Source organism: Taudactylus pleione, unplaced genomic scaffold (genome assembly GCF_031769625.1).
Source record: "Taudactylus pleione unplaced genomic scaffold, aTauple2 ptg002871l, whole genome shotgun sequence".
Taxonomy (NCBI): Eukaryota; Metazoa; Chordata; class Amphibia; order Anura; family Myobatrachidae; genus Taudactylus; species Taudactylus pleione.
This window is the reverse complement of record NW_028287243.1, coordinates 104810-132469: the sequence shown is the minus strand read 5'-3', so window position 1 is coordinate 132469 and position 27660 is coordinate 104810. Positions and strand designations below refer to the sequence as shown.

General features: G+C 46.9%; 1 protein-coding gene across 1 annotated transcript; it reads right to left on the bottom strand.

Moving 5' to 3' along the window:
• Nucleotides 1-10266: 10266 nt before the first annotated feature.
• On the bottom strand, nucleotides 10267-27168 carry TMEM82 (transmembrane protein 82). The gene is made up of 6 exons (XM_088466344.1): nucleotides 26686-27168; nucleotides 24828-24900; nucleotides 22071-22245; nucleotides 15664-16072; nucleotides 12352-12539; nucleotides 10267-11322 (listed from the first exon to the last, which is right to left on the bottom strand). Exons 1-6 carry the CDS (start codon nucleotides 26753-26755, stop codon nucleotides 11227-11229), a joined length of 1011 nt encoding a protein of 336 aa, XP_088322470.1. The 5' UTR covers nucleotides 26756-27168; the 3' UTR covers nucleotides 10267-11226.
• Nucleotides 27169-27660: the final 492 nt, after the last annotated feature.

Genomic DNA, 27660 nt, shown 5'->3' with positions numbered 1-27660 from the left:
TGTCAGTGTGTATTTTGGGGCTGATGTAACCAGATTCCTGCTATGACACGTTCTCTTTCCTCTAGAGACAGATCCAGTTTCTGCTATATTTGTGTTAACCCCTTTGTGGACACAGCTCCGCCTGTGACTGCTGCGTCTCGCTGGGGGTGCAGGGCCTGAACCGGTTAATGCGGCACCATTGTAGTTTCCTCTGCACACATTTCCTCCCTGATTACAATTTCGGTTTAAAAAAAAATAACCAGGTATTTTCCAGTGTCCGGATGTGAGATGAGAGACGCGCTCGCAGCTGCAGGAAGATGGATATTTATACTGGGAGATCTGCTGGGATTGTGCAGCAGGGAGCCTGGTAACTGCACAGAGCGATACACAAATAGCGCACTCTGCACTGTGGGCCTCATTCAGAGAAGGACGCAATTCCCATGTTTATGCCAATGGACAATGTACATCCTACTGCGCATACATTGGAGTCGCACTGCACACGGGCTGCGATGCATTTATTTGCAATGTGATTGCCAACTGGGGACCGTTTGTAGGCTGTGATGAGAGGATGGCGACTCGAACGCAGACGCATTTTTGTGACGTGTCTCAGCCTGCGATTGCGATTTCAAATGCAGTTGCGAAGGTTCCGGTGTCACAGTTCCGCTGGCCATTACAAGTAACTATAGGGTAATTATAGGGTAATTATAGGGTTACTCAGGACTTAGATAATCGACTGATCTGCGTCTTATGCTGCGTCTTTTTACACAAGCGCTTGGATTTTGAAGCTGCCGGTGGGCGTCTCAATACAAATCCCGCCGGCTGTGACATTTGCATATTTACGCACAGCCTGTTATTTAGCCCAACGCCAAGCATATTATATAGCCCTATACCCAGCATATTATATAGCCCTATACCCAGCATATAGCTCTATACCCAGCACATTATATAGCCCTATACCCAGCATATTACAGTATATAGCCCTATGCCCAGCATATTATATAGCCCAATGCCCAGCATATTATATAGCCCTATACCCAGCATATTATATAGCCCAATGCCCAGCATATTATATAGCCCAATGCCCAGCATATTATATAGCCCAATGCCCAGCATATTATATAGCCCTATACCCAGCATATTATATAGCCCTATACCCAGCATATTACAGTATATAGCTCTATACCCAGCACATTATATAGCCCTATGCCCAACATATTATATAGCCCTGTGCCCAGCATATTATATTATATAGCTCTATACCCAGCACATTATATAGCCCAACACCAAGCATATTATATAGCCCAATGCCCAGCATATTATATAGCCCTATACCCAGCATATTACAGTATATAACCCTATGCCTAGCATATTATATAGCCCTATGCCCGGCCTATTATATAGCCCAATGCCCGGCCTATTATATAGCCCAATGCCCGGCCTATTATATAGCCCAATGCCCGGCCTATTATATAGCCCTGTGCCCAGCATATTATATTATATAGCTCTATACCCAGCACATTATATAGCCCTATGCTCAGCATATTATATAGCCCTATACCCAGCATATTACAGTATATAGCCCTATGCCCAGCATATTATATAGCCCTATACCCAGCATATAGCCCTATGCCCAGCATATTATATAGCTCTATACCCAGCACATTATATAGTCCCTATGCCCAGCATATTATATAGCCCTATGCCCAGCATATCATATAGCCCTATGCCCAGCATATCATATAGCTCAATGCCCAGCATATTATATTATATAGCCCTATGCCCAGCATATTATATAGCCCTATGCCCAGCATATCATATAGCCCTATGCCCAGCATATCATATAGCTCAATGCCCAGCATATTATATTATATAGCCCTATGCCCAGCATATTATATAGCCCTATGCTCAGCATATTATATAGCTCAATGCCCAGCATATTATATTATATAGCCCTATGCCCAGCATATTATATAGCCCTATGCCCAGCATTTCATATATCCCTATGCCCAGCATATTATACAGCTCAGAGCCCAGCATATTATACAGCTCAGAGCCCAGCATATTATATAGCTCAGAGCCCAGCATATTATACAGCTCAGAGCCCAGCATATTATACAGCTCAGAGCCCAGCATATTATACAGCTCAGAGCCCAGCATATTATACAGCTCAGAGCCCAGCATATTATATAGCTCAGAGCCCAGCATATTATACAGCTCAGAGCCCAGCATATTATACAGCTCAGAGCCCAGCATATTATACAGCTCAGAGCCCAGCATATTATACAGCTCAGAGCCCAGCATATTATACAGCTCAGAGCCCAGCATATTATACAGCTCAGAGCCCAGCATATTATATAGCTCAGAGCCCAGCATATTATACAGCTCAGAGCCCAGCATATTATACAGCTCAGAGCCCAGCATATTATACAGCTCAGAGCCCAGCATATTATACAGCTCAGAGCCCAGCATATTATACAGCTCAGAGCCCAGCATATTATATAGCTCAGAGCCCAGCATATTATACAGCTCAGAGCCCAGCATATTATACAGCTCAGAGCCCAGCATATTATACAGCTCAGAGCCCAGCATATTATATAGCCCTATGCCCAGCATATTATATAGCTCAGAGCCCAGCATATTATACAGCTCAGAGCCCAGCATATTATACAGCTCAGAGCCCAGCATATTATACAGCTCAGAGCCCAGCATATTATATAGCTCAGAGCCCAGCATATTATATAGCTCAGAGCCCAGCATATTATACAGCTCAGAGCCCAGCATATTATACAGCTCAGAGCCCAGCATATTATACAGCTCAGAGCCCAGCATATTATACAGCTCAGAGCCCAGCATATTATACAGCTCAGAGCCCAGCATATTATACAGCTCAGAGCCCAGCATATTATACAGCTCAGAGCCCAGCATATTATACAGCTCAGAGCCCAGCATATTATACAGCTCAGAGCCCAGCATATTATATAGCTCAGAGCCCAGCATATTATACAGCTCAGAGCCCAGCATATTATACAGCTCAGAGCCCAGCATATTATACAGCTCAGAGCCCAGCATATTATACAGCTCAGAGCCCAGCATATTATACAGCTCAGAGCCCAGCATATTATATAGCTCAGAGCCCAGCATATTATACAGCTCAGAGCCCAGCATATTATACAGCTCAGAGTCCAGCATATTATACAGCTCAGAGCCCAGCATATTATACAGCTCAGAGCCCAGCATATTATACAGCTCAGAGCCCAGCATATTATACAGCTCAGAGCCCAGCATATTATATAGCTCAGAGCCCAGCATATTATATAGCTCAGAGCCCAGCATATTATATAGCTCAGAGCCCAGCATATTATATAGCTCAGAGCCCAGCATATTATACAGCTCAGAGCCCAGCATATTATACAGCTCAGAGCCCAGCATATTATATAGCTCAGAGCCCAGCATATTATATAGCTCAGAGTCCAGCATATTATATAGCTCAGAGCCCAGCATATTATACAGCTCAGAGCCCAGCATATTATACAGCTCAGAGCCCAGCATATTATACAGCTCAGAGCCCAGCATATTATACAGCTCAGAGCCCAGCATATTATACAGCTCAGAGCCCAGCATATTATACAGCTCAGAGCCCAGCATATTATACAGCTCAGAGTCCAGCATATTATACAGCTCAGAGCCCAGCATATTATACAGCTCAGAGCCCAGCATATTATACAGCTCAGAGCCCAGCATATTATACAGCTCAGAGCCCAGCATATTATACAGCTCAGAGCCCAGCATATTATACAGCTCAGAGTCCAGCATATTATATAGCTCAGAGTCCAGCATATTTGTTACCAGCTCTGCTGTATTGGGGAAGCCTAAGACATGTCAGTTTAGTTACTGGTGATGGTCTCAGGTGCGGGAATAGCGATGGAAGCGGCCCCACTGACATGTTTGGTAATAGTATAATCTATGCTAGCACCAGCCAATCATCTTTATATAAGGAACACAACCACAGAGGGGCAGCCAGTGACAGCGCAGTATTGTGGATTGGGCACTACACCAGCGGGGTGAGCTCTATGCCTTCTGTCTGTGGTGGAATGATGCAGAATCAGATGACGTCATGTCTTTTATCTCTTATGATGTAGGCACCACACAGCTTCTGCTGTACCATAAATAGAATATATATATATATATATATATATATATATATATATATATATATATATATCAGTGTGACTTCCAATATCATAAATACAATACAGTCAGTGTAAAGTGACATACTGTATATCTAGGAATAACAAGCAGCTGTAACATTACAGACTAGGTAGGGTAAGGGGTAACTTGTTGGAGGGCGAGCGGTGGTGAGTCGCAGGGGGAGGAGCCAGTCCTGAGTCTGTGCACAAGGTAAGGGCGAGCATACAGTATGGCTAAACGGATTTATAGACACAAGACACAGAGCAAAGGGCAGAATAAGAGAGAGGGCCCTGCCTGTGAGCTGGCATACTAAGGGTAGGGATATGGGGCTATAATAGTTTTATGACTATTGTCTGTGATACGACCACCATCACCCATAAGGGCCCTAGATGATCCCTCTAATCAGGCTCACATATGATTTGCACAGGTCCTGGTGCTGGCTGACTGGGGCCACATGACATACACCTAAGGGAATAATGTCGCCTGGATTCCATCAGCCAGCCCCAGAACCTGTATAAGACACATTTATCACTTCTTAAAAGGACCAGCTGGGAAACCTCACAGAAATGTACTGACCAGCAATCTGAGACCTGTAGTAACCCCAGCAATAGACAAAGAGGAAGCTCTTTACAGATCACTCCCAGGTAACAACTACAAATGCTGAGCACTGTTGCCAACTCTGAAATGAGAAACAAGCAACTCTTGAGTAAAAAACAAGCCCAACCCAATCTGATAGAGCCCAAAACATAAGCCCACCGTAATTTGGTGGTATGGGGGTGGGGTAATGTAATGAAAACCACAAACGTTATGGCTTATTGTTCATTTTATTAAAATACATATAAATATTTGCAAATTACAGCTTTTACCCTGCTCTACGAATAGACTCCACTGTGCAAGGTAAAGCGCTGGGCACTTGGGGCCTGATTCGGCATAGGACGGAATTGCAAAGCCGCACACAAGCAGCTTTATAATTCCGTCCTTGCTAAAAGGCAAATGCAACAGAAGGTGCCTAAAATCTCCTTGCTGCACCTGCAATCCCAGGTTGTGACCGAGGTTGCAGTCTGGGATCACCATTGCTCCCATCGATCGCGATGGTTGCACCTTTGGTCAGGCTGCGGTAGCTGAAGCTGGCCGTGTTCTGTCATCCTGCAAGGCCAGGAAGTCTACGTCCATGGATGCAGATCCTAGCCTTGCCACTCCCGGAAAACGGGGGCTAAATGTCCCCGTTTCCGGGAACGCAGAAAACAGGGGCAACATGCCCCCGTTTCCAGGAACACAGGCCGTCTCCGCCACGCAAACTCCTCTGCCTGTCAATCAGGTAAATGCATACAGGTGCCTGTGCGATATAGGGGGACCCGTTCTGCACATGCACAGAATGGGTCCTGCGCAGATTCCCAATAACTAGTGTGCACTGGTGAGTCAGGTCCTCTGTGCGCGGTAACGTACAGGACAAAAGAGTCATTTACACAAACACGTCACAACAACATAACTGACATATGGGAAAATGTAACTTCTATTGATCGTTTAAACGAGTCATTCTAGTTACCCAAATCTATATAACTACATACACAGAGAGATATATATATACAGACAGACAGCTAAACATAAATGGATTGGTGAAAGAGCTATATAACATTTGCTCACCTTAGTAGTGGGACCTGGCTATCAAGCCCAAAAACAAGCTACCTCAATAAAATAAGCCCCAAAACAAGCAACTGGGGAAAAAACAAGCCCAATTCCACTTTTATAAGCGGACTTGGCAACTATGATGCTGAGTATATATGAGATCACGTATTTTATTCGTATCACTGCACTCCCATAATCCTCTGGGGTTTCGGCAATACGCACAGGCACAGAGGGACAGGTAACGGTTATTATAGGGTGTACATTTTCCTCAGATCACTGCTTATACTCCCATTATAGGATATTATAGGATATACATTTTCCTCAGATCACTGCTCACACTCCCATAATCCTCTAGGGTTCCGGCAATACGCACGGGCACAGAGGGACAGGTAACGGTTATTATACGATGTACATTTTCCTCAGATCACTGCTTACACTCCCATAATCCTCTGGGGTTCCGGCAATCTGCACGCGCACAGAGGGACAGGTAACGGCTATTATAGGATGTACATTTTCCTCAGATCACAGCTCACACTCCCATAATCCTCTGGGGTTCCGGCAATACGCACGGCACAGAGGGACAGGTAACGGCAATTATACGATGTACAGATTCCTCAGATCACTGCTTACACTCCCATAATCCTCTGGGGTTCCGGCAATCTGCACGGGCACAGAGGGACAGGTAACGGTTATTATACGATGTACAGATTCCTCAGATCACAGCTCAAGCTCCCATAATCCTCTGGGGTTCCGGCAATCTGCACGCGCACAGAGGGACAGGTAACGGCTATTATACGATATACATTTTCCTCAGATCACAGCTCACACTCCCATAATCCTCTAGGGTTCCGGCAATACGCATGGGCACAGAGGGACAGGTAACGGTTATTATAGGATGTACATTTTTCCTCAGATCACAGCTCAAGCTCCCATAATCCTCTGGGGTTCCGGCAATCTGCACGGGCACAGAGGGACAGGTAACGGTTATTAGACGATGTACAGATTCCTCAGATCACTGCTTACACTCCCATAAATCTCTGGGGTTCCGGCAATCTGCACGGGCACAGAGGGACAGGTAACGGTTATTATAGGGTGTACAGATTCCTCCAGAAGAAACGGAAAAACATAATACGCTCCTAGAGTACATTATACTCTACACGAATTACAGACTTTGAAGACAAACGTATATTTTGGGGACCAATAGAGTTTGTGCTTACAGATTTTAGACAAATTGGGACCTTTGGAAGGAAAGAGGAGCGGAAGATGGGAGTAAGACTTGAGCTATTGCTACAATGAAAGCTTTCCTCTGGCACGGTAGTCACACTGATGCGCCAGCTCTGTAATTAGCGAGTAGGCCCTCACTCTGCGCGGTTCCTCCACAAATGCCGCCATACTGCTCCTTAATCCCACGCACTTTGTGGAAAATGTAGGCGCATTCGGCGCTCTCCGCTCTCCATAAATGTCCCTATAAGAGCCGTGCCCAGCAGTCAGGATTTATTTAGTCATATATAAGCCTAGATTCAGCATGAGTGGGTCTGGGCCTGGGGCCAGGAGAGAGCGAGTCTGTCCTCTGCAGAGTCAGTCACACTTACCTCATCAATTAGACACATAACTGAGGGAATTAGAAAGTTGATAAATATAGGGAGTGTGATTATTTTATAGAAACAAACTGACAAGAGGATGTGTGGCACTGCCAAGGGTGCGCCCAGCATTCCGCGGCCTCAGGCGGCAACTGGCTTGTTGCCTTTTCCTTCATACAGACAGAAAGAAAAGATACTGACCCTGTACCTAAGCACTTAAAAGTAATTAAAAAGAAATACATTACACGCATAAAATATAGCCCATTCTTTGCACTTCTAAAATATCTCACCTGTGTGAGGCGACATCTAGTGGTCACAGAGATATCTGCACCTCTGCTAAGTTACCTTTATTTTCACACAAATCCTGCTGTGGGATCGCAGAGGTATCTGAGATATCTGCTGCGGTCCCTCCTTCATAAATGGGGTGATACTAAATATTTGTTTTCAGGGAATAAGCTGAAAATATTTGAATGATAAATGGACCCCTTAATGTGAACTGGGGCACTGTGGGCCTGATTCAGAGCCAGGCGCTCGCTCTGAATCAGGGCGGCATTTATTTATTTTTTAAGCCGCCCCCCTGGCCGCTCGCTAAGCTGTGGGTGACCACCCACAGCTTTTGCGAGCGGCCAGGTGATAGTCGCGACCATCGGGCTTGCGACAAGACCCTCGTCCATCGCAAGCCCCAGTGAGCTTCCGGCTCAGCTTCAGCTCACTACCGAGGCCGTCCCCAAACGGCAGGCGTTCCTTTGGGAACGCCTCCATTTGGCCAGCCACCCCCCCATGCCCGCCTCCAAAACGGGGCGAGCTGTTACTCAAAATCGACAGCCGCCCCGCTTTGGTGCAAGACCCGTAGCGACGGAGCGCCCCTCTTTGGCCGGGTCTCGCGCATGCACACGCCGGAGCCGGCGTGCGCATGTGCAGTGGGGGACCATCGACCCACTTGCGAAAGCTGTGCGCTCGCGAGCGGATCTGAATCAGGCCTTGTGTGTCATAACATGAACTGAGGGGCACTGTGTGGTATGAGGTGAATTGAGGCACTGTGTGGCGTAATGTAAACTGGAGCACTGTGTGCGATAATGTGAACTGAGGGGCACTATGTTGCATGTGAACTGGGGCACTGTGTGGCATAATGTGAACTGAGGTGTACTTTGTGGTATAATGTGAACTGAGGGGCACTGTGTGGCATAATGTGAACTGAGGGGCACTGTGTGGCATAATGTGAACTGAGGGGCACTGTGTGGCATAATGTGAACTGAGGGGCACTGTGTGGCATAATGTGAACTGAGGGGCACAGTGTGGCATAATGTGAACTGAGGGGCACAGTGTGGCATAATGTGAACTGAGGGGCACAGTGTGGCATAATGTGAACTGAGGTGTACTATGTGGTATAATGTGCACTGAGGGCACTGTGTGGTATAATGTGAACTGAGGGCACTGTGTGGTATAATGTGCACTGAGGGCACTGTGTGGCATAATGTGAACTGGGGTGTACTGTGTGGTATCATGTGAACTGGGGCACTGTGTCATAATGTGAACTCAGGGCACTGTGTGGTTTAATGTGAACTGAGGACAGTGTGTGGCATAATATTAACTGAGGGCACCTTGTGGCAGAATGTGAACTGAGGGCCTGATTCAGACCAGCTTGCAAGCGGGTCGATGTTGCCCAAGTGCGCATGCGCACGACAGAGGTGACTCTTTCGTGCGCATGCGTGAGACCCGAATAACAACGGCCAAGCCGTCGTTAAGGGTCTCGCGCCAAAGGGGGCGTGCTGTCGATGGTGATTGACAGCACGCCCCCTTTGGTGGGCGTGCTGTGGCTGCCCAGACGGAGGCGTTCCTATGGGAATGCCTACCGTCTGGGGCCGGCCCCACTGACATCACTAGTGATGTCAGTGGGAGTGCTTTTGGCTCTGATAGAGCCAAAAGCACTCCAGGGCTTGCGGCAGCGAGACCCTACCGCAAGGGTCTCATCGCAAGCCCGATGGTCGCGATGGTCTTGACCATCGCGACCATCATTTTGGCTGCTCGCTATAGCTGTGGGTGATCACCCACAGCTATGTGAGCGGCCAGGAGGCCGCTCCAAAAAGGAGGAGGGACGGCCCTGATTCAGAGCGAGCGCTCTGTCAGAGCTTCCGGCTCTAAATCAGGGCCTGAGGGCACTGTGTGGCAGAATGTGAACTGAGGGCACTGTGTGGCATAATGTGAACTGTGGAATTCACCTGCAACACGCAGGAGGCAGCAGCTTACAAATGGCTTTGTATATAAAGCCCAAGATTTTATAAAGCTTGGTAAATGAGATATTGTTGCAGTCCCCATAGAAAGAGGATCCACTGCAGGTATCTCTGACATCTGATGGGGTATTCCCTTGTTAAATATCGCAACCTAAAATATTGTGATAATCCTTTGCAAATGTTGCTTTATGAAGAAAATACTGCACAAATTTTTTATCAAATAGACCCCCATATAAGGTAAAATAAATAGTGAAAATGCTGCTTTGAAGGCCTGCTTATATAGTCTGCACATTCTCCCTCTAGACGTTGTCCAAATGTGAAGCTCGCTAGCTAACCGACTAGCACAAACTAGAGGAAATAATTACACTTACTGTAGATAAATAGCATACTGTTATCAGTCCACTTGAGGTCCAAAAACCGTGCATACAATTCATTATAAGTGTGTGGGAGCAAACAGGAAAATAAGAATTGATGAAATAGCTATGACCTGCATGGGCTGATAGTGCACCCTCTCTAGTGGCTGGCCATGCCCATTCAGCACTTCAGTGACCCCCCGCACCCCACGCCCTGCACCCAAAGTATACTTACCTCGCTCTGGCAAGCTGGTTGTCTACTGCACCTTTTAAAATAGCAAGACCAATAAAAAAAACGCAAGGATCGCATGGAAGAACAGTAGATTGCAGTCAGTATCCCATAACAAAATGATTTAATAAAACTTAAAAAAATATAACACATGTAAGTATCAATTAAACTCATAAAACATGACTACAGTCAGGTGTATTCTTATAATGTGCTAATAATATTGATCTTAGCATCATAAAACAAAGCAGTATAGGGATCTGAATTGCACACTGGCAGCTGGATAATAATCCGTTTTGAGCAAATTCCAAAACGTGTCCCTATGGTAACAGAGTAAACCTTTAACTTGACGCGTTTCTCCATGTGAATCTCACGGTTTCATCAGGAGGAAGGTGGTAACTGACCCAGGTCCCACCTAGAGGGAGTGATGTGGTACCAGCAACATTCCTTTTCCCTTGTTTCTTAGAGGTGGAGGCATTTAGAGACTCTTGCCCTCATAATTCCAGAATCAGTCATTAAATGGACAGTCCAATACTCTGGTCATCACCACCCCACAAAGATGCAAGTTCCAACAATTCTCACCAAATAAAAATGTGAGCCTGAGGCAACCACAGAAGGTCCCGTCATGTCCATAGCTTGACTTGTGTAAGTTCACATAAGTCTGGAACCTGAACTCTTTGTACCTACCTCCAGTATTATGTCCGGGACTCTAAGGGGCCAATAAACTTAGTATGACACAGTCAATAACAGCCATTATCCAGAGCCACAATCTCCTGGTGTCCCAGGGAGTGGAGTGAGGAAAACACTGCCTGATGCACTACAATTCCCATAAACCACCTCGCCTCCCCAAGTAATCTGTACCAAGGGTGCTAGATTCATTATCGCTAGTGGACAAGGTGGTTGATTGTGAGTGACAGATGTACCGGGCATGGAAATCGCCAAGGATCACAGACTGTTCTGTTCCTATAGTAACAGGTGTAGGGCACATAATCCCCATTGTTCTATTTGGCACTAAAGTTTTTCATAAAAGAGCCCAGAGTTGGTCAGTCCTGTTCCTCCAGGCTGTGCTCGGCCTTCAGTCCTCTGTCTTTCCTGGGAGCGTGTAACTTCCGGGAGTATAATATTCTTGCTGCGTAATCCTAGAGATGAAGGCAAACATTGGTGAGAATAACCAAGGATGGTCCACACACATTTCTCCATATTACAGTAGGTCATCTACAGCAGCAACTTTCTCATCCAGTATCCAACAGTGAGCGGAGGGGGAGACATTACCCAGTAATAATACCTTATTATAGCATACATGTTAGAACAATGGAGGGTCTTCTATGTTCCAACAATTCCTAATTTTCCTAATTCACCTGGCTGTCCCCCCAATCCCCATACAGATCCAACTTGGTAATTTTTAACACGTGTCCTCATTATGAACCATTAACATGCAGTGGAATTGGAATTGATCCAACAACATGGAAAATTGGATTGATAGCTGACCGACCATGGGCCAAACCGATAACCATTGGTTAGATATGTAGATGAACTGGTCAGATTGGCAGATGTCTATTGGCCGTATTGTCAGATGACCTTTGGTCAGAGCATATGAACACTGATGAGTGTTTGAGGGCATCAGCCAAACTTTAAGTGTTGGGGAAACAGGAAGGGAGTGTGGCCAAGTTTGACAGCGATACGTCCAATTGGACGATTGTAGATATACTGTATTAGGATCCTGAGAGCCCAGACACTGTACAGTGAGTCTATACGTTTACACCCAGATTAGTTGTAAGAATGTGCTGTTCTGGGTAGATGTATCACGACCATTATTATGGAATCTAAGCACAGGTGTCCAACGTAATTTGAATTTCAGTGACAAAGTAATTACATAACCACAAGGAGTCACTGTGGATAATCTACTGGATTACATTTAGGGCTAAATTTACTAAGATGGGAGTTCTATTTAAGAAGTGATGTTGCCCATAGCAACCAATCAGATTCTACTTCTCATTTATCTAGCACCTTCCAGAAGATAATACCTGGAATCTGATTGGTTGCTATGGGCAACATCACTTCTCAATAGAACTCCCATCTTCGTAAATGTACCCCTTAGGATCAGTTTGTACTGAGCCACATCAGCCAACCACGTCCTCACATGATCCACGTAAGAGAACCGTCCTCACCTCTTCCCGGCAAATGTCCAGCATGACTCCAGCATGGGTCAGACACCACAGCTCTCCGATCAGGGAGATGAAGATGTGTAAGATATCGGCCCATCTCCCCACCGTCATCATGAGTATCAGCAGGCCCCCCATACGCACGAACACCGTCTGATAGGCCATCTGTTCCGTGGGCTTTTGGTTCTGCTCCTCTGTATGACAAACACGGATATGGACAGAGACATAGTTGGTGATTTAGAGTTGGGAGCAAAACTACAAAAGGTAAAACCATGTCGCAGGACGGGTGGGACAGATGTAAGATGTGCAGAGAGAAATGTCCGAGTGCGTCGCTGGATATGCTTTGTGGTGCGAGGAACAAAGCATCTAAATTACTTCCAGTATCGACATAGGGCCATATTCAATATGGGGCTAAAAGTCCGTCATTTTCGCCTATTTCCAATATCCCCGTATTCAATTTCATTGACTTTTCGCCAGTGCGAAAAGTCAATGTAAAAAAAATGGGGATAATTTTTCGCTGCCTTTAGCAGGTGAAAAAAAATGCAGAATTGGGGTTTAGGGGTGCAGGCTTAAAAAAAAATAGCCTGCACCCCTGGGAATGGTCCCTAAAAATAATCTGTTAAAAAAAAAAAAAAAAAAAAAAATGAGGGACACCCAAAAAAAATGAATTAAAATTTTGGGGTTTAAAAAAAATAAATAAAAAATAGGGATCACACTTCTAAATTAGCAGAATTGAGTCCAGAGGGGTTCCCTTATATGCAGCAGGTGTTTTCTTCATTGTGGGAGCAGCGGCAGGTGCATTATTTGCAGAATTTTTAAAAATCATTTAAGGGGCTTAAAAATACGCTTGCACCCATTTTCATGTACCCCAAATTTGATGGGCATAGTTATTTAAAAAAAAACAAAAAACTTCTAAATGCTCTTCTGCATCACCTTCTTCCAAGCCGCAAAATATGCACCTGCCGCAGCAATTTAAAAACCTGACTTTCTTTTGCAGGCAAAAATGGGGTACCCGTAGTGATCCCCTATGTGTGGACATCTTTAGGGGGGGTCCTACAATTATTTCCTGAAAATGCCCGTATTGTTTTGCGGATCCAAGTTTCGCCACGTTCCCGATTTCGCCTACTTTGAAACTGAATACGGTGAATAGCGAGCACGCGCGCGATACTTTTCTGTCTGGAAAACAGGTGAAGGAGGTGAAAAGTCCAGCAGGCGAAAAGTCAGGACTTTTCGCCTCAAATTGAATACGGGCCACACTTGGAAATGTATCTCAAAATGTATCTTAGGGCAGATCTTTCCCCTCCTGTAAATGTGTAAAATGCGGAATGAGAGGGGCGGATCTTGCCCATTGCCTTTGGGACCGCCCGGTCATTAAGCGGTTCTGGAGGAGAATAGGAGACTTTATAAATTTATATGTGGAAAAAGGACTTTCAGATGAATGCAGAATGGGCTATATTCAGTAGAACGCCTCAGGGTAGGAGGGACACAATGGGAAGCCAAAAAATACTCAGAAGTTTTTCAAGACCTGGGGTAGATTTATGCAGTCCTTATCTGTACCAATTCCAGTTAGAATCAGAGAATGTTTTTCTGTAATAAGATGGAATGAATTGGGGATGAGGTAACAACAATGAGGCACAAATAAGGGTCCTGTTAACACTAGAAAACCTTGTTGATTTCCCTTACGGGTCTCGCTATGTCCTATATAAGACCAGAAAGGTCTCGTAGCCGAGTTTTTTTTAATTGGATAATTAATTATGTGAAATCATGAATTCACTGTGAAATTACAATTCTGTCTCAATTGCAGAAATTTAAGTGTTTGTAGATGTAATGTTTGTGCAATAAAGATACTTTATAAAAAAAAAAAAGAAAAAAAAGATGATGTGTAGAGAGATTTAGGGGTCTATTTACTAAGCAGTGTTAGGAGACAGTGGGCCATACTTGCCTACCCTCCCGATTTGGTCGGGAGCCTCCCGAAAATCGGGTGCCGCTCCCGACCTCCCGGGAAGGCAGGCAATTCTCCCGGCTGCCGCCCAACCCTCCTGTTCCCCCCGCAATGACCCCTGCAACCCCCGCAGCGGAGAGGGTCGATGGCGCGATTCGCGTCATTTTGGCTCCGCCCCTTGCTACACAATGCCTATTTTATTGGCATTGCACAGCGGGGGCGGGGCCAAACTGACGCGATCGCGTGACCCCGCCCCCACCACGCCTTCAAGTGATGTCACCCGCCCGGCAACTCCCCCTTGTACCGGCCTCGCCCCCCCCCCCTGTCCTGCCGATCTGGCTGCTCCCTCCCGGAAGGAGCAGCCAGAAAGTCGGCAGGAATGCAGAGGGCCTGATTCAGAGCCGCTCATAAGCGGCCGCTCGTTCGCTCCGAGCGATGTTCGCACAACTGTGCATGCGTACGGCTCGTAATACGCATGTGCGAACCAGTCAGTGCAGTCGAAATTCATGTGTTCGCAAAATAGCGAATGCCTGCTAATTTGAGTGACAAGATGAGGCGTTTGTGGGTGGTAATAGGGGAAGGTGCTTGAAAACGGGGAGTGGAGATCCGAACGCAGGCGTGCCAAACGGTCAAAACGGGCGTTTTAAGGGTGTGCATAATTAACAAAGCAGCGTCATCGACCACGTCACTTGGTTGTTTCTTAGCCTGAACTGCTCGCATGATTGCGGTAGGAAAATCCAACCACAAGCACTGCGAGCAGTTCATACGCCTTTCGATGTACTCGATTAATCAAATAAATAGCGGAGATTACGTATGAAGCGAGCGGCCAGGGGGCGTCTTTTACAAAATAGCGAGCACGTTTCGTTCGTTCGTTCAGACATAGAGGCGTCAACAGACCGCAAAGAGCGAGCGCTCAATTTAAATATCCGGCCCCTTTTTCTGAACGACCGTTCGCAAATAGCGTCCGGCTCTGAATCAGGCCCTGAGTGAAAAGTGATAAGAAAGTGATAAGGTGCCAGCCAATCAGCTCCCAACTGTCATCTCACAGGCGGTGTTTGAAAAATGACAGTTGGGAGCTGATTGGCTGGCACCTTATCTCTTTCTTATTACTTTTCACTCTGTCTCCTAACACTGCTTAGTAAATAGACCCCTTAGATTTGTGAAGGGGGCGTCCTAGCTGAAATCTAAATTGCAGTTTAAGAATAAAGCTGTCCACTATTAGCGGGCTACATGCAACAGCAGCCAGTATTTACCCTGCATGCAAATAATAAATGTATTTGCCCCCCCCCACCCCACCTTTGCATTGCAGAGTGATTTTCTCGTTGGGAGATTTTCCATACATTGGGAGAAGGACGAGCTATCACGGCTGTCCTCACCTTGCATATATATCACCAGCAGGGTGTAGCAGATGGTCAGTGGAGTCCAAAACCTTACGGCCTCCGAGGTGCTGAGGAAATCCCTGTTGATCACAGCCACGGCCGCCAGGTCTGACACGAGGAACGCCACTTTCAGGGCGCGGCGCAGGACGCCGGGGATCTCATGCCACCAAGCCAGCAGCGTCAGGCACACCCCACAGTACCGCTTACTGCTGTGCAGCTGGTACATCACCCCCACGTGCCGGCTCATCCGCCTCGTCTGCCACACAATCAGGACGGACAGACCCACCGCCAGCAGCAGGTTCCAGGTGCGGTGCGGGGCCCCTTCGTGCAGGTAATCCAGGCTGCAGGTCACCCCACATCCCAGGGAGAACTGGCAAAGGAAGAAGATCTGGGAGCTGTGGGTGCCCTGGGGAGACACAACAGCGTTTACTGTCACTTATCCAAATATTAAAGGGGAGATGTACTAAGAGTGGAGAAGTTGCCCTTAGCAACCAATCAGCTGCTAGCTCCAGTAGAGTCTGTAACATGATAAAAGCGGATTGGTTGCTACGGACAACTTCTACACTTACCCAGGCATCGGCCTGCCATTGTGACAGCTGCATTCTAAGGAGACAGAGTTATAACTGGAGTAGAAACTGGATTTTGCCCCACTACTATTTTCTATAATACTACAAGTTCTCACATTACAGACCCTGCATGCTGCTACTCCAGCGGGCCATTCCGGGAGAGGAAGGTGAGCAGGAGATATCTGTGATACTAGTGTATGGGGACAGCGGCCATTCCGGGAGAGGAAGGTAAGCAGGAGATATCTGTGATACTAGTGTATGGGGACAGCGGGCCATTCCGGGAGAGGAAGGTAAGCAGGAGATATCTGTGATACTAGTGTATGGGGACAGCGGCCATTCCGGGAGAGGAAGGTAAGCAGGAGATATCTGTGATACTAGTGTATGGGGACAGCGGGCCATTCCGGGAGAGGAAGGTAAGCAGGAGATATCTGTGATACTAGTGTATGGGGACAGCGGCCATTCCGGGAGAGGAAGGTAAGCAGGAGATATCTGTGATACTAGTGTATGGGGACAGCGGGCCATTCCGGGAGAGGAAGGTGAGCAGGAGATATCTGTGATACTAGTGTATGGGGACAGCGGGACATTCCGGGAGAGGAAGGTAAGCAGGAGATATCTGTGATACTAGTGTATGGGGACAGCGGGCCATTCCGGGAGAGGAAGGTGAGCAGGAGATATCTGTGATACTAGTGTATGGGGACAGCGGGACATTCCGGGAGAGGAAGGTAAGCAGGAGATATCTGTGATACTAGTGTATGGGGACAGCGGCCATTCCGGGAGAGGAAGGTAAGCAGGAGATATCTGTGATACTAGTGTATGGGGACAGCGGGCCATTCCGGGAGAGGAAGGTGAGCAGGAGATATCTGTGATACTAGTGTATGGGGACAGCGGGACATTCCGGGAGAGGAAGGTAAGCAGGAGATATCTGTGATACTAGTGTATGGGGACAGCGGGCCATTCCGGGAGAGGAAGGTGAGCAGGAGATATCTGTGATACTAGTGTATGGGGACAGCGGGACATTCCGGGAGAGGAAGGTGAGCAGGAGATATCTGTGATACTAGTGTATGGGGACAGCGGGACATTCCGGGAGAGGAAGGTAAGCAGGAGATATCTGTGATACTAGTGTATGGGGACAGCGGCCATTCCGGGAGAAGAAGGTAAGCAGGAGATATCTGTGATACTAGTGTATGGGGACAGCGGGCCATTCCACCAGAGGAAGGTAAGCAGGAGATATCTGTGATACTAGTGTATGGGGACAGCGGGCCATTCCGGGAGAGGAAGGTAAGCAGGAGATATCTGTGATACTAGTGTATGGGGACAGCGGGACATTCCGGGAGAGGAAGGTGAGCAGGAGATATCTGTGATACTAGTGTATGGGGACAGCGGGCCATTCCGGGAGAGGAAGGTGAGCAGGAGATATCTGTGATACTAGTGTATGGGGACAGCGGGCCATTCCACCAGAGGAAGGTAAGCAGGAGATATCTGTGATACTAGTGTATGGGGACAGCGGGCCATTCCGGGAGAGGAAGGTAAGTAGGGGATATCTGTGATACTAGTGTATGGGGACAGCGGGCCATTCCGGGAGAGGAAGGTAAGCAGGAGATATCTGTGATACTAGTGTATGGGGACAGCGGGCCATTCCGGGAGAGGAAGGTGAGCAGGAGATATCTGTGATACTAGTGTATGGGGACAGCGGGACATTCCGGGAGAGGAAGGTGAGCAGGAGATATCTGTGATACTAGTGTATGGGGACAGCGGGACATTCCGGGAGAGGAAGGTGAGCAGGAGATATCTGTGATACTAGTGTATGGGGACAGCGGGCCATTCCACCAGAGGAAGGTAAGCAGGAGATATCTGTGATACTAGTGTATGGGGACAGCGGGCCATTCCACCAGAGGAAGGTAAGCAGGAGATATCTGTGATACTAGTGTATGGGGACAGCGGGCCATTCCGGGAGAGGAAGGTAAGCAGGAGATATCTGTGATACTAGTGTATGGGGACAGCGGCCATTCCGGGAGAGGAAGGTAAGCAGGAGATATCTGTGATACTAGTGTATGGGGACAGCGGGCCATTCCGGGAGAGGAAGGTAAGCAGGGGATATCTGTGATACTAGTGTATATATGTGATGTCTCCTGCTTCACATTTATAATTAATAGCCCTGGTCCTTCATTTAATGAAATTTTTCAGCTGCTTTTGTAGACATTAAGTGATAATGAATAGAGCCCTTTGTAACCAATGTAGTGCACCTAACATGGCTGCCTCGCCTGGGACTCTAATGTATAGAATGAACAACACACGGTTCTGATAATTTTGCAAGGATCTCAGCTATTATCCTTATCTCCCCATTCTGTGTCATCGGGCCATTCCGGGAGAGGAAGGTAAGTAGGAGATATCTGCGATACTAGTGTATGGGGACAGCGGCCATTCCGGGAGAGGAAGGTAAGCAGGAGATATCTGTGATACTAGTGTATGGGGACAGCGGCCATTCCGGGAGAGGAAGGTAAGCAGGAGATATCTGTGATACTAGTGTATGGGGACAGCGGGCCATTCCGGGAGAGGAAGGTAAGCAGGAGATATCTGTGATACTAGTGTATGGGGACAGCGGCCATTCCGGGAGAGGAAGGTAAGCAGGAGATATCTGTGATACTAGTGTATGGGGACAGCGGGCCATTCCGGGAGAGGAAGGTGAGCAGGAGATATCTGTGATACTAGTGTATGGGGACAGCGGGACATTCCGGGAGAGGAAGGTAAGCAGGAGATATCTGTGATACTAGTGTATGGGGACAGCGGGCCATTCCGGGAGAGGAAGGTGAGCAGGAGATATCTGTGATACTAGTGTATGGGGACAGCGGGACATTCCGGGAGAGGAAGGTAAGCAGGAGATATCTGTGATACTAGTGTATGGGGACAGCGGCCATTCCGGGAGAGGAAGGTAAGCAGGAGATATCTGTGATACTAGTGTATGGGGACAGCGGGCCATTCCGGGAGAGGAAGGTGAGCAGGAGATATCTGTGATACTAGTGTATGGGGACAGCGGGCCATTCCGGGAGAGGAAGGTAAGCAGGAGATATCTGTGATACTAGTGTATGGGGACAGCGGGCCATTCCGGGAGAGGAAGGTAAGCAGGATATATATGTGATACTAGTGTATGGGGACAGCGGACCATTCCGGGAGAGAAAGGTAAGCAGGAGATATCTGTGATACTAGTGTATGGGGACAGCGGGCCATTCCGGGAGAGGAAGGTAAGCAGGGGATATCTGTGATACTAGTGTATATATGTGATGTCTCCTGCTTCACATTTATAATTAATAGCCCTGGTCCTTCATTTAATGAAATTTTTCAGCTGCTTTTGTAGACATTAAGTGATAATGAATAGAGCCCTTTGTAACCAATGTAGTGCACCTAACATGGCTGCCTCGCCTGGGACTCTAATGTATAGAATGAACAACACACGGTTCTGATAATTTTGCAAGGATCTCAGCTATTATCCTTATCTCCCCATTCTGTGTCATCGGGCCATTCCGGGAGAGGAAGGTAAGTAGGAGATATCTGTGATACTAGTGTATGGGGACAGCGGCCATTACGGGAGAGGAAGGTAAGCAGGAGATATCTGTGATACTAGTGTATGGGGACAGCGGGACATTCCGGGAGAGGAAGGTAAGCAGGAGATATCTGTGATACTAGCGTATGGGGACAGCGGCCATTCCGGGAGAGGAAGGCAAGTAGGAGATATCTGTGATACTAGTGTATGGGGACAGCTGGTTATTCCACCAGAGGAAGGTAAGTAGGAGATATCTGTGATACTAGTGTATGGGGACAGCGGGCCATTCCGGGAGAGGAAGGTAAGGAGGAGATATCTGTGATACTAGTGTATGGGGACAGCGGGCCATTCCGGGTAGAGGAAGGTAAGCAGGAGATATCTGTGATACTAGTGTATGGGGACAGCGGGCCATTCCGGGAGAGAAAGGTAAGCAGGAGATATCTGTGATACTAATGTATGGGGCAGCGGGCCATTCCGGGAGAGGAAGGTAAGGAGGAAATATCTGTGATACTAGTGTATGGGGACAGCGGCCATTCCGGGAGAGGAAGGTAAGCAGGATATATATGTGATACTAGTGTATGGGGACAGCGGACCATTCCGGGAGAGAAAGGTAAGCAGGAGATATCTGTGATACTAGTGTATGGGGACAGCGGGCCATTCCGGGAGAGGAAGGTAAGGAGGAGATATCTGTGATACTAGTGTATGGGGACAGCGGCCATTCCGGGAGAGGAAGGTAAGCAGGAGATACCTGTGATACTAGTGTATGGGGACAGCGGCCATTCCCGGGAGAGGAAGGTAAGTAGGAGATATCTGTGATACTAGTGCATGGGGACAGGGGGCCATTCCGGGAGAGGAACGTAAGTAGGAGATATCTGTGATACTAGTGTATGGGGACAGGGGGCCATTCCGGGAGAGGAAGGTAAGCAGGAGATATCTGTGATACTAGTGTATGGGGACAGCAGGCCATTCCGGGAGAGAAAGGTAAGCAGGAGATATCTGTGATACTAGTGTATGGGGACAGCGGGACATTCTGGGAGAGGAAGGTAAGCAGGAGATATCTGTGACACTAGTGTATGGGGACAGCGGCCATTCCGGGAGAGGAAGTTAAGCAGGAGATATCAGTGATACTAGCGTATATCTGTGGTATCTCCTGCATCACCTTTATAATTAATGGCCCTGATCCTTAATTGAATGAAAATTTTCAACTGCTTTTGTAGAAATGAAGGGATAATGAATAGAGCCCTTTGTAACCGATGTAGTGCGCCCAACATGGCTGCCTCGCCTGGGACTCTAATGTATAGAATAAACAACGCACGGTTCTGATCATTTTGCAAGGATCTCACCTATTATCCTCATCTCCCCATTCTGTGTCATCTCTTCCAGGCTTTGCCTATTCTGCCCAGTGTAATCCTATGTAGTGCACCTAAAATGGCTGCCTCGCCTGGATCCTTCGTGGGTAGGATGAACAATACTTGGAACTGATGACCCAAAATGGCTGCATTTTTTATTATATGCATGGTTTCTGTATTTTATGAAAATGTAAACCTGTATTATGTTCACACTATCTGTAAAGTGCATCGAGTCCTATTGGAGAAAGATGCTATATAAATAAAATTATGATTATTATGGGCTTGTTACATCTCCCCCTAAGGAGATCATTTATCAAAGACTTTTTCACTGCGATTAGGGTCCATTTTTTTTAATCTCTATTTATCATCACACTGACTTTTCTCCATGGCTTATCTGTATTTTATCACTCTGGCAACAGCTGCCTGGTGTATGAGTCCAAATAACACTGGGTAACCCCCTCCCCTGCAGTTCCATCCACTGGCTGCACCCTGCGTATAAATCCACCATTGTGCAGGTTAGAGGTCAGCGGAATATGTCTGCGCTATATATAAGTAAATATGAATAAACAGAATGTGTGGTCAAACACTCAGGTATGCTGTGCACCCCCCGCCCCCAGGATTCCGAGACCTATAATAAAACACACAGTCGTCCCCGGAGAAATGTCCACACAAACGTTCCGCCTATAAGCAGGCTTTATGCAAACCGGTCGTCTTATTGGGTACCACGTTTGCTATGAGCCTGTCCTGACATGATCAGCGCTAGAAACCTGCTTTAGAGGCCCCATCATTTTGCACCTGAGCTTAAAGGACGTGCAGGAAGATGGGCTGGGTGTAAAGTCCCAGGAAGATGGGCCGGGGGGAGGTAATAAATACTTGGACACATCACTGACAGAAGGACTGTGTAGGCAGCGGCCTAGGGACATCTCCCCCTCTGGGGCTCACACTACAAACCTTCGGCAGAGACAGGATCATGGAGACTGCACGCAGGGAGAACTCCAGAGTCACCAGGGCCCCCACTCGTGGCCCCAGCAGGGAGTAGAGCAGGGTGAGGAATAGCAGATGGAGCAGGTCCCGGAGCCGAGACTGGGAGCTGAGCTGTGCGGCTCTCTTCTGTCTGTCGGGGTCACTGTGTGCCAGGAGAGAGTGCGGAAGATCACTTAGTATAGATGACACCCCAAACAATGCTCCTAAGTCTACGGAAAAAGCCAGATCCACACTAAATTCACACCCGGAAAAAAAAGGGATCCACAATAGATTCCCACTCACCCAGATCCATGTGCAGACATGCTTGAACCCCCCCCACACGGCGCTTGCGTTGCACAGGGCGTACGCACAAAGGCACTGAAGCGATCGGGTCAGATGATATCAGAAGTGAGGTGGCTGCCAGTGTGCGCAAATATGGTCCATTCAGTGGGCGTGTTATGGGAGATTCGCAGGCACGTCAGGTAAACGGCAACGTTCCCAGTTCGCCATGGTCAGACGGAGACACTGCTCCTGCCATAAGGCTGCTGCAAGTTTCCACGGTGCGACCTACGGTGGTGTATAAGGATGTACCGATTGGTACTACAGCACGTATGGACGCTGACAGCGGGCGTCGCAGTCCTTGCACATTTGGTGGCACAGACTTACGCAGGGGGAGGAGTTTGTAGCGGCATTTGCATCAAATCGAAGATGGGCGACCTCTACGTTGCCTGCTGCTGTGTCTGACGTAGAATCAGCCCCCTCGTGTGGATCTGGCGTTTCTGGGTGCGTGGGGGTGTGAATTTGGTGCGAATCCAGCCTTTGCAATAGACTTAATATGGATCCAGCATTTCCGGGTGTGCGTGTGAATTGTGTGTGGATCCAGATTCTGTCATTAAGTGGTCTATGTACTAAGCAGTGTTAGGAGACAGAGTGAAAAGTGATAAGGTGCCAGCCAATCAGCTCCCAACTGTCATTTTTCAAACACAGCCTGTGAGATGACAGTTGGGAGCTGATTGGCTGGCACCTTATCACTTTTCACTCTGTCACTTATCACTGCTTAGTACATAGACCCCATAGTCTGTATTGTTCTGGAAGTATCCAGCGTTTACCCTCTTCCCATTGTTGCACTTACTATTGCTACATTTAGATATTAAATTACTAGTTAGTAGTATTTAACAGACCAATTAGCGGCATTTAGTAGTTAGCAGTGTCAGGAGTTAGTGTCTGTGTACTAGTTAGTACGTAGTATTTAACAGGCCAGTAAGCGACATGTACTAGTTAGTAGTGTCAAAAGTTAGTGTCTGTGTACTAGTTATAGCGTTAGGAGATAATGTCTGTGTACTAGTTAGTAGTATTTAGTAGGCCATTTAGCAGCATGTACTAGTTAGTAGTGTTAGGAGTTATTGTCTGAACTAGTTAGTATTTAGTAGGCCATTTAGCAGCATGTACTAGTTAGTAGTGTCACGAGTTAGTGTCTGTGTACTAGTAAGTAGTATTTAACAGGCCAGTAAGCGACATGTACTAGTTAGTAGTGTCACAAGTTAGTGTCTGTGTACTAGCTATAGTGTTAGGAGTTATTGTATATGTACTAGTTAGTATTTAGTAGGCCATTTAGTGGCATGTACTAGTTAGTAGTGTCAAAAGTTAGTGTGTGTACTAGTTATAGCGTTAGGAGATAATGTCTGTGTACTAGTTAGTAGTATTTAGTAGGCCATTTAGCAGCATGTACTAGTTAGTAGTGTTAGGAGTTATTGTCTGAACTAGTTAGTATTTAGTAGGCCATTTAGCAGCATGTACTAGTTAGTAGTGTCACGAGTTAGTGTCTGTGTACTAGTAAGTAGTATTTAACAGGCCAGTAAGCGACATGTACTAGTTAGTAGTGTCACAAGTTAGTGTCTGTGTACTAGCTATAGTGTTAGGAGTTATTGTATATGTACTAGTTAGTATTTAGTAGCATGTACTGGTTAGTAGTGTCAGGAGTTGGGGGTAAATGTGGTAGCCTGCACAATGCAGGCATCGGCCAGTCTGCGCGATGTTTTAAAGGGGCAACATTTAAAAAGCAAAACCAGGTTGGTTTTGCCTTTTAAATTATTTCCCTTTTAAAACATTGCGCAGACTGGCAAGAAACTCACAGATGCCTCCATCACGCAGGCTGTTACATTTCTACGTCTTTGTGTATTAGTTAATAGCTTTTGGAGTTAGTCTGTGTACTAGTTAGTAATATTTACCATACCAGTTAGCAGCATGTACTAGTTAGTAGTGTTAGGAATTAGTCACTGTGTACTAGTTAGTAGTATTTAACAGACCAGCTAGCAGCTTGTACTAGTAGTGTTAGGAGGTAGTCTCTGGGTACTAGTTAGTAGTGTTAGGAATTAGTCACTGTGTACTAGTTAGTAGTGTTAGGGATTAGTCACTGTGTACTAGTTAGTAGTGTTAGGAATTAGTCACTGTGTACTAGTTAGTAGTATTTAACAGACCAGCTAGCAGCTTGTACTAGTAGTGTTAGGAGGTAGTCTCTGGGTACTAGTTAGTAGTGTTAGGAATTAGTCACTGTGTACTAGTTAGTAGTGTTAGGAATTAGTCACTGTGTACTAGTTAGTAGTATTTAACAGACCAGCTAGCAGCTTGTACTAGTAGTGTTAGGAGGTAGTCTCTGGGTACTAGTTAGTAGTGTTAGGAATTAGTCACTGTGTACTAGTTAGTAGTATGTAGTGTTTTGTATTTTATTTAGTGGATACAACTTACTTCAGGCACATAATATAGAGATGGACTTTCATGAAGTGGTACAGGACGGACACAGCGATGGCCCCAACCAGACCTGGGAGAGAGGAGAGAGAATTTCCATGAACTGAATATTTCCTAACAATCAGTCCTGGGCAGAACCCACGGTGTGCCCAGTGCTGCTAAAATGGTCACACAGACTGAGAGGACTGGCACACAGGTAAGGGACACAGCACACACATGATTCAGGGCTCAGCACATACAGGATAAGGGACCCAGCACACACATGATCCAGGGCTCAGCACATACAGGATAAGGGACCCAGCACACACATGATTCAGGGCTCAGCACATACAGGATAAGGGACCCAGCACACACATGATTCAGGGCTCAGCACATACAGGATAAGGGACCCAGCACACACATGATTCAGGGCTCGGCACATACAGGATAAGGGACCCAGCACACACATGATCCAGGGCTCAGCACATACAGGATAAGGGACCCAGCACACACATGATCCAGGGCTCAGCACATACAGGATAAGGGACCCAGCACACACACATGATCCAGGGCTCAGCACATACAGGATAAGGGACCCAGCACACACACATGATCCAGGGCTCAGCACATACAGGATAAGGGACCCAGCACACACATGATCCAGGGCTCAGCACATACAGGATAAGGGACCCAGCACACACATGATCCAGGGCTCAGCACATACAGGATAAGGGACCCAGCACACACATGATTCAGGGCTCGGCACACACAGGACTCAGGGGCTGACACATAGATTGAGGGTCTCTCAGATCACTGAATTAGGGGTCCTAAAAATAGGACCACATAGGATTAAGGGCCTGGCACACAATAGTAGGATGCACATGCTGGGGGTCCTGTCACTCAGAATTGGGGACCCTACACAACATAGGATCAGTGGCCTGACACACAGAATTAGGAAACCGGCACACAGGATTAGGGATTCTACACATAGGATCAGGGGCCTGACACACGGAATTAGGAGCCCGGCACACAGGATTAGGGATTCTACACATAGGATCAGGGGCCTGACACACGGAATTAGGAGCCCGGCACACAGGATTAGGGATTCTACACATAGGATCAGGGGCCTGGTTCACAGAATTAAAAGCCCGGCACACAGGATTAGGAGCTCAACACATAGGATCAGGGGTCTGACACATGGAATTAGGAGCCCGGCACACAGGATTAGGGTCATACTTGCCAACTCTCCCTGATTGTCAGAGAGACTCCCTGAAATAATAACAATCTCCCTGATTGCACCTTCCCCCAATTATGAAACTGTTGTCATATTAAAAAAAAAAAAAAAAAAAGAAGGATTTATGCTTTCAATTGGGATTATTAGTATCATTTTCCTGCATTGGGTATAAGGCACAATGATCCCTATGGCTACATGCATTTTCTGAAACGTATCAGGGTGTTTTCATCAATAATTAGATCTTACTAACTGCTTTGGGGCTCCTTTACATTTGGGTGTAAATCAGGTTTAGGACACGCCTCTCAGATGTAGCAATATACTCCACTTTACCGCCGCGCTCATAGGTGCTGCTTTCACAATCTCCCTGAAATGCTTTTTCAAAAGTAGGCATGTATGATTAGCGATCAATTGGATAATAATTGGATATATTGTTAATCAGACAAAGGAACTGATAAGTGACCTTCAGGCTCCCTACTATAACTCCCCTTTGTCTATATATAACTCATTCATTACACAGCAGAACCCAAACCCCTCTCTTAGTACATGCCAGAGGCAGTCAGTCCCCTCCTCCCATACATTACTGCAGATGCTCTCTGTGTGTACCCCCCACCATGATATTGGCTCTGGGGGGATCCGGTTCCTCACCTTGTAGCAGAGAGTCCACGCTGCCCCAGAACTGCCAGGGGACCCTGGGTATGTAGGAAAAGAGACCCATCCTCAGCCTGGTACATGGGGAAAACACAGGGAGCTGGGAGCCAGCCTTATATGAGAGTAAAGGTCAATAAGAGACCTGACAACTGATTACACAGAGCAGAGGGATAGACATTAACCCCGGCAGCCCTGGATTCCTGCCTCCTGTCTGCCTGTGTTACAGGGAATAACTGGGAGGCGTCCCTGTAATACTATACTATTGTCAGGGGCGGCTGTGGGCTCATTAGACAGACTGAGAGGAATAAGTGTCACAATGAATGTTGAATATTCATTGCTATAGAGATTAGCCAGTGTACAGGGTGGTGGCGCAGTAATATGCCTATACAGCACTGGGTTATATTATTACATGTGTGGGCTCTGTGTTATCTTCCCGTGTATATGAGGGTTCCTCCCGCAGTATGGAGATTAATGCTAGTGTTTCTCACTATAAGGTTATTATAACCATAAACTAATATCCATGCCAGGATTAGGCGGGTACCCCCAGCGGCATCCCAGCCCTGACCAGCATTATTCAGTACAAGCGCAGAGCATGGGAAATATCTTCCTATTACTCATTAGAGACATACTGTATGTATATGTCACCATCTAAAGATGGCGTTAGCCGCACAACCACGGCCAAGCTCCAAGAAGCGTAATATTTCTGAGCATGATATGTGGTCCCCATAGGCACTGAGGGACTAATGGGGCTGCTCCTGCAAAACAGAGCAGAGGGTCAGCTGCAGATACCTCTGATACCTGCTGCTGTGCCCCCTATATTACAGTAAATAGCCCCAATACTTCATTATTGCCAGGATTCTCAGATAATGGTCATTTTTGGTGGATTGGCCGCCAATAGGCTTTAATAGATATTCCCCACAGATGCAGCGTTTTCACAGGCGGTGGGCGGCTGCGTTTCTTTATGTAAACAGT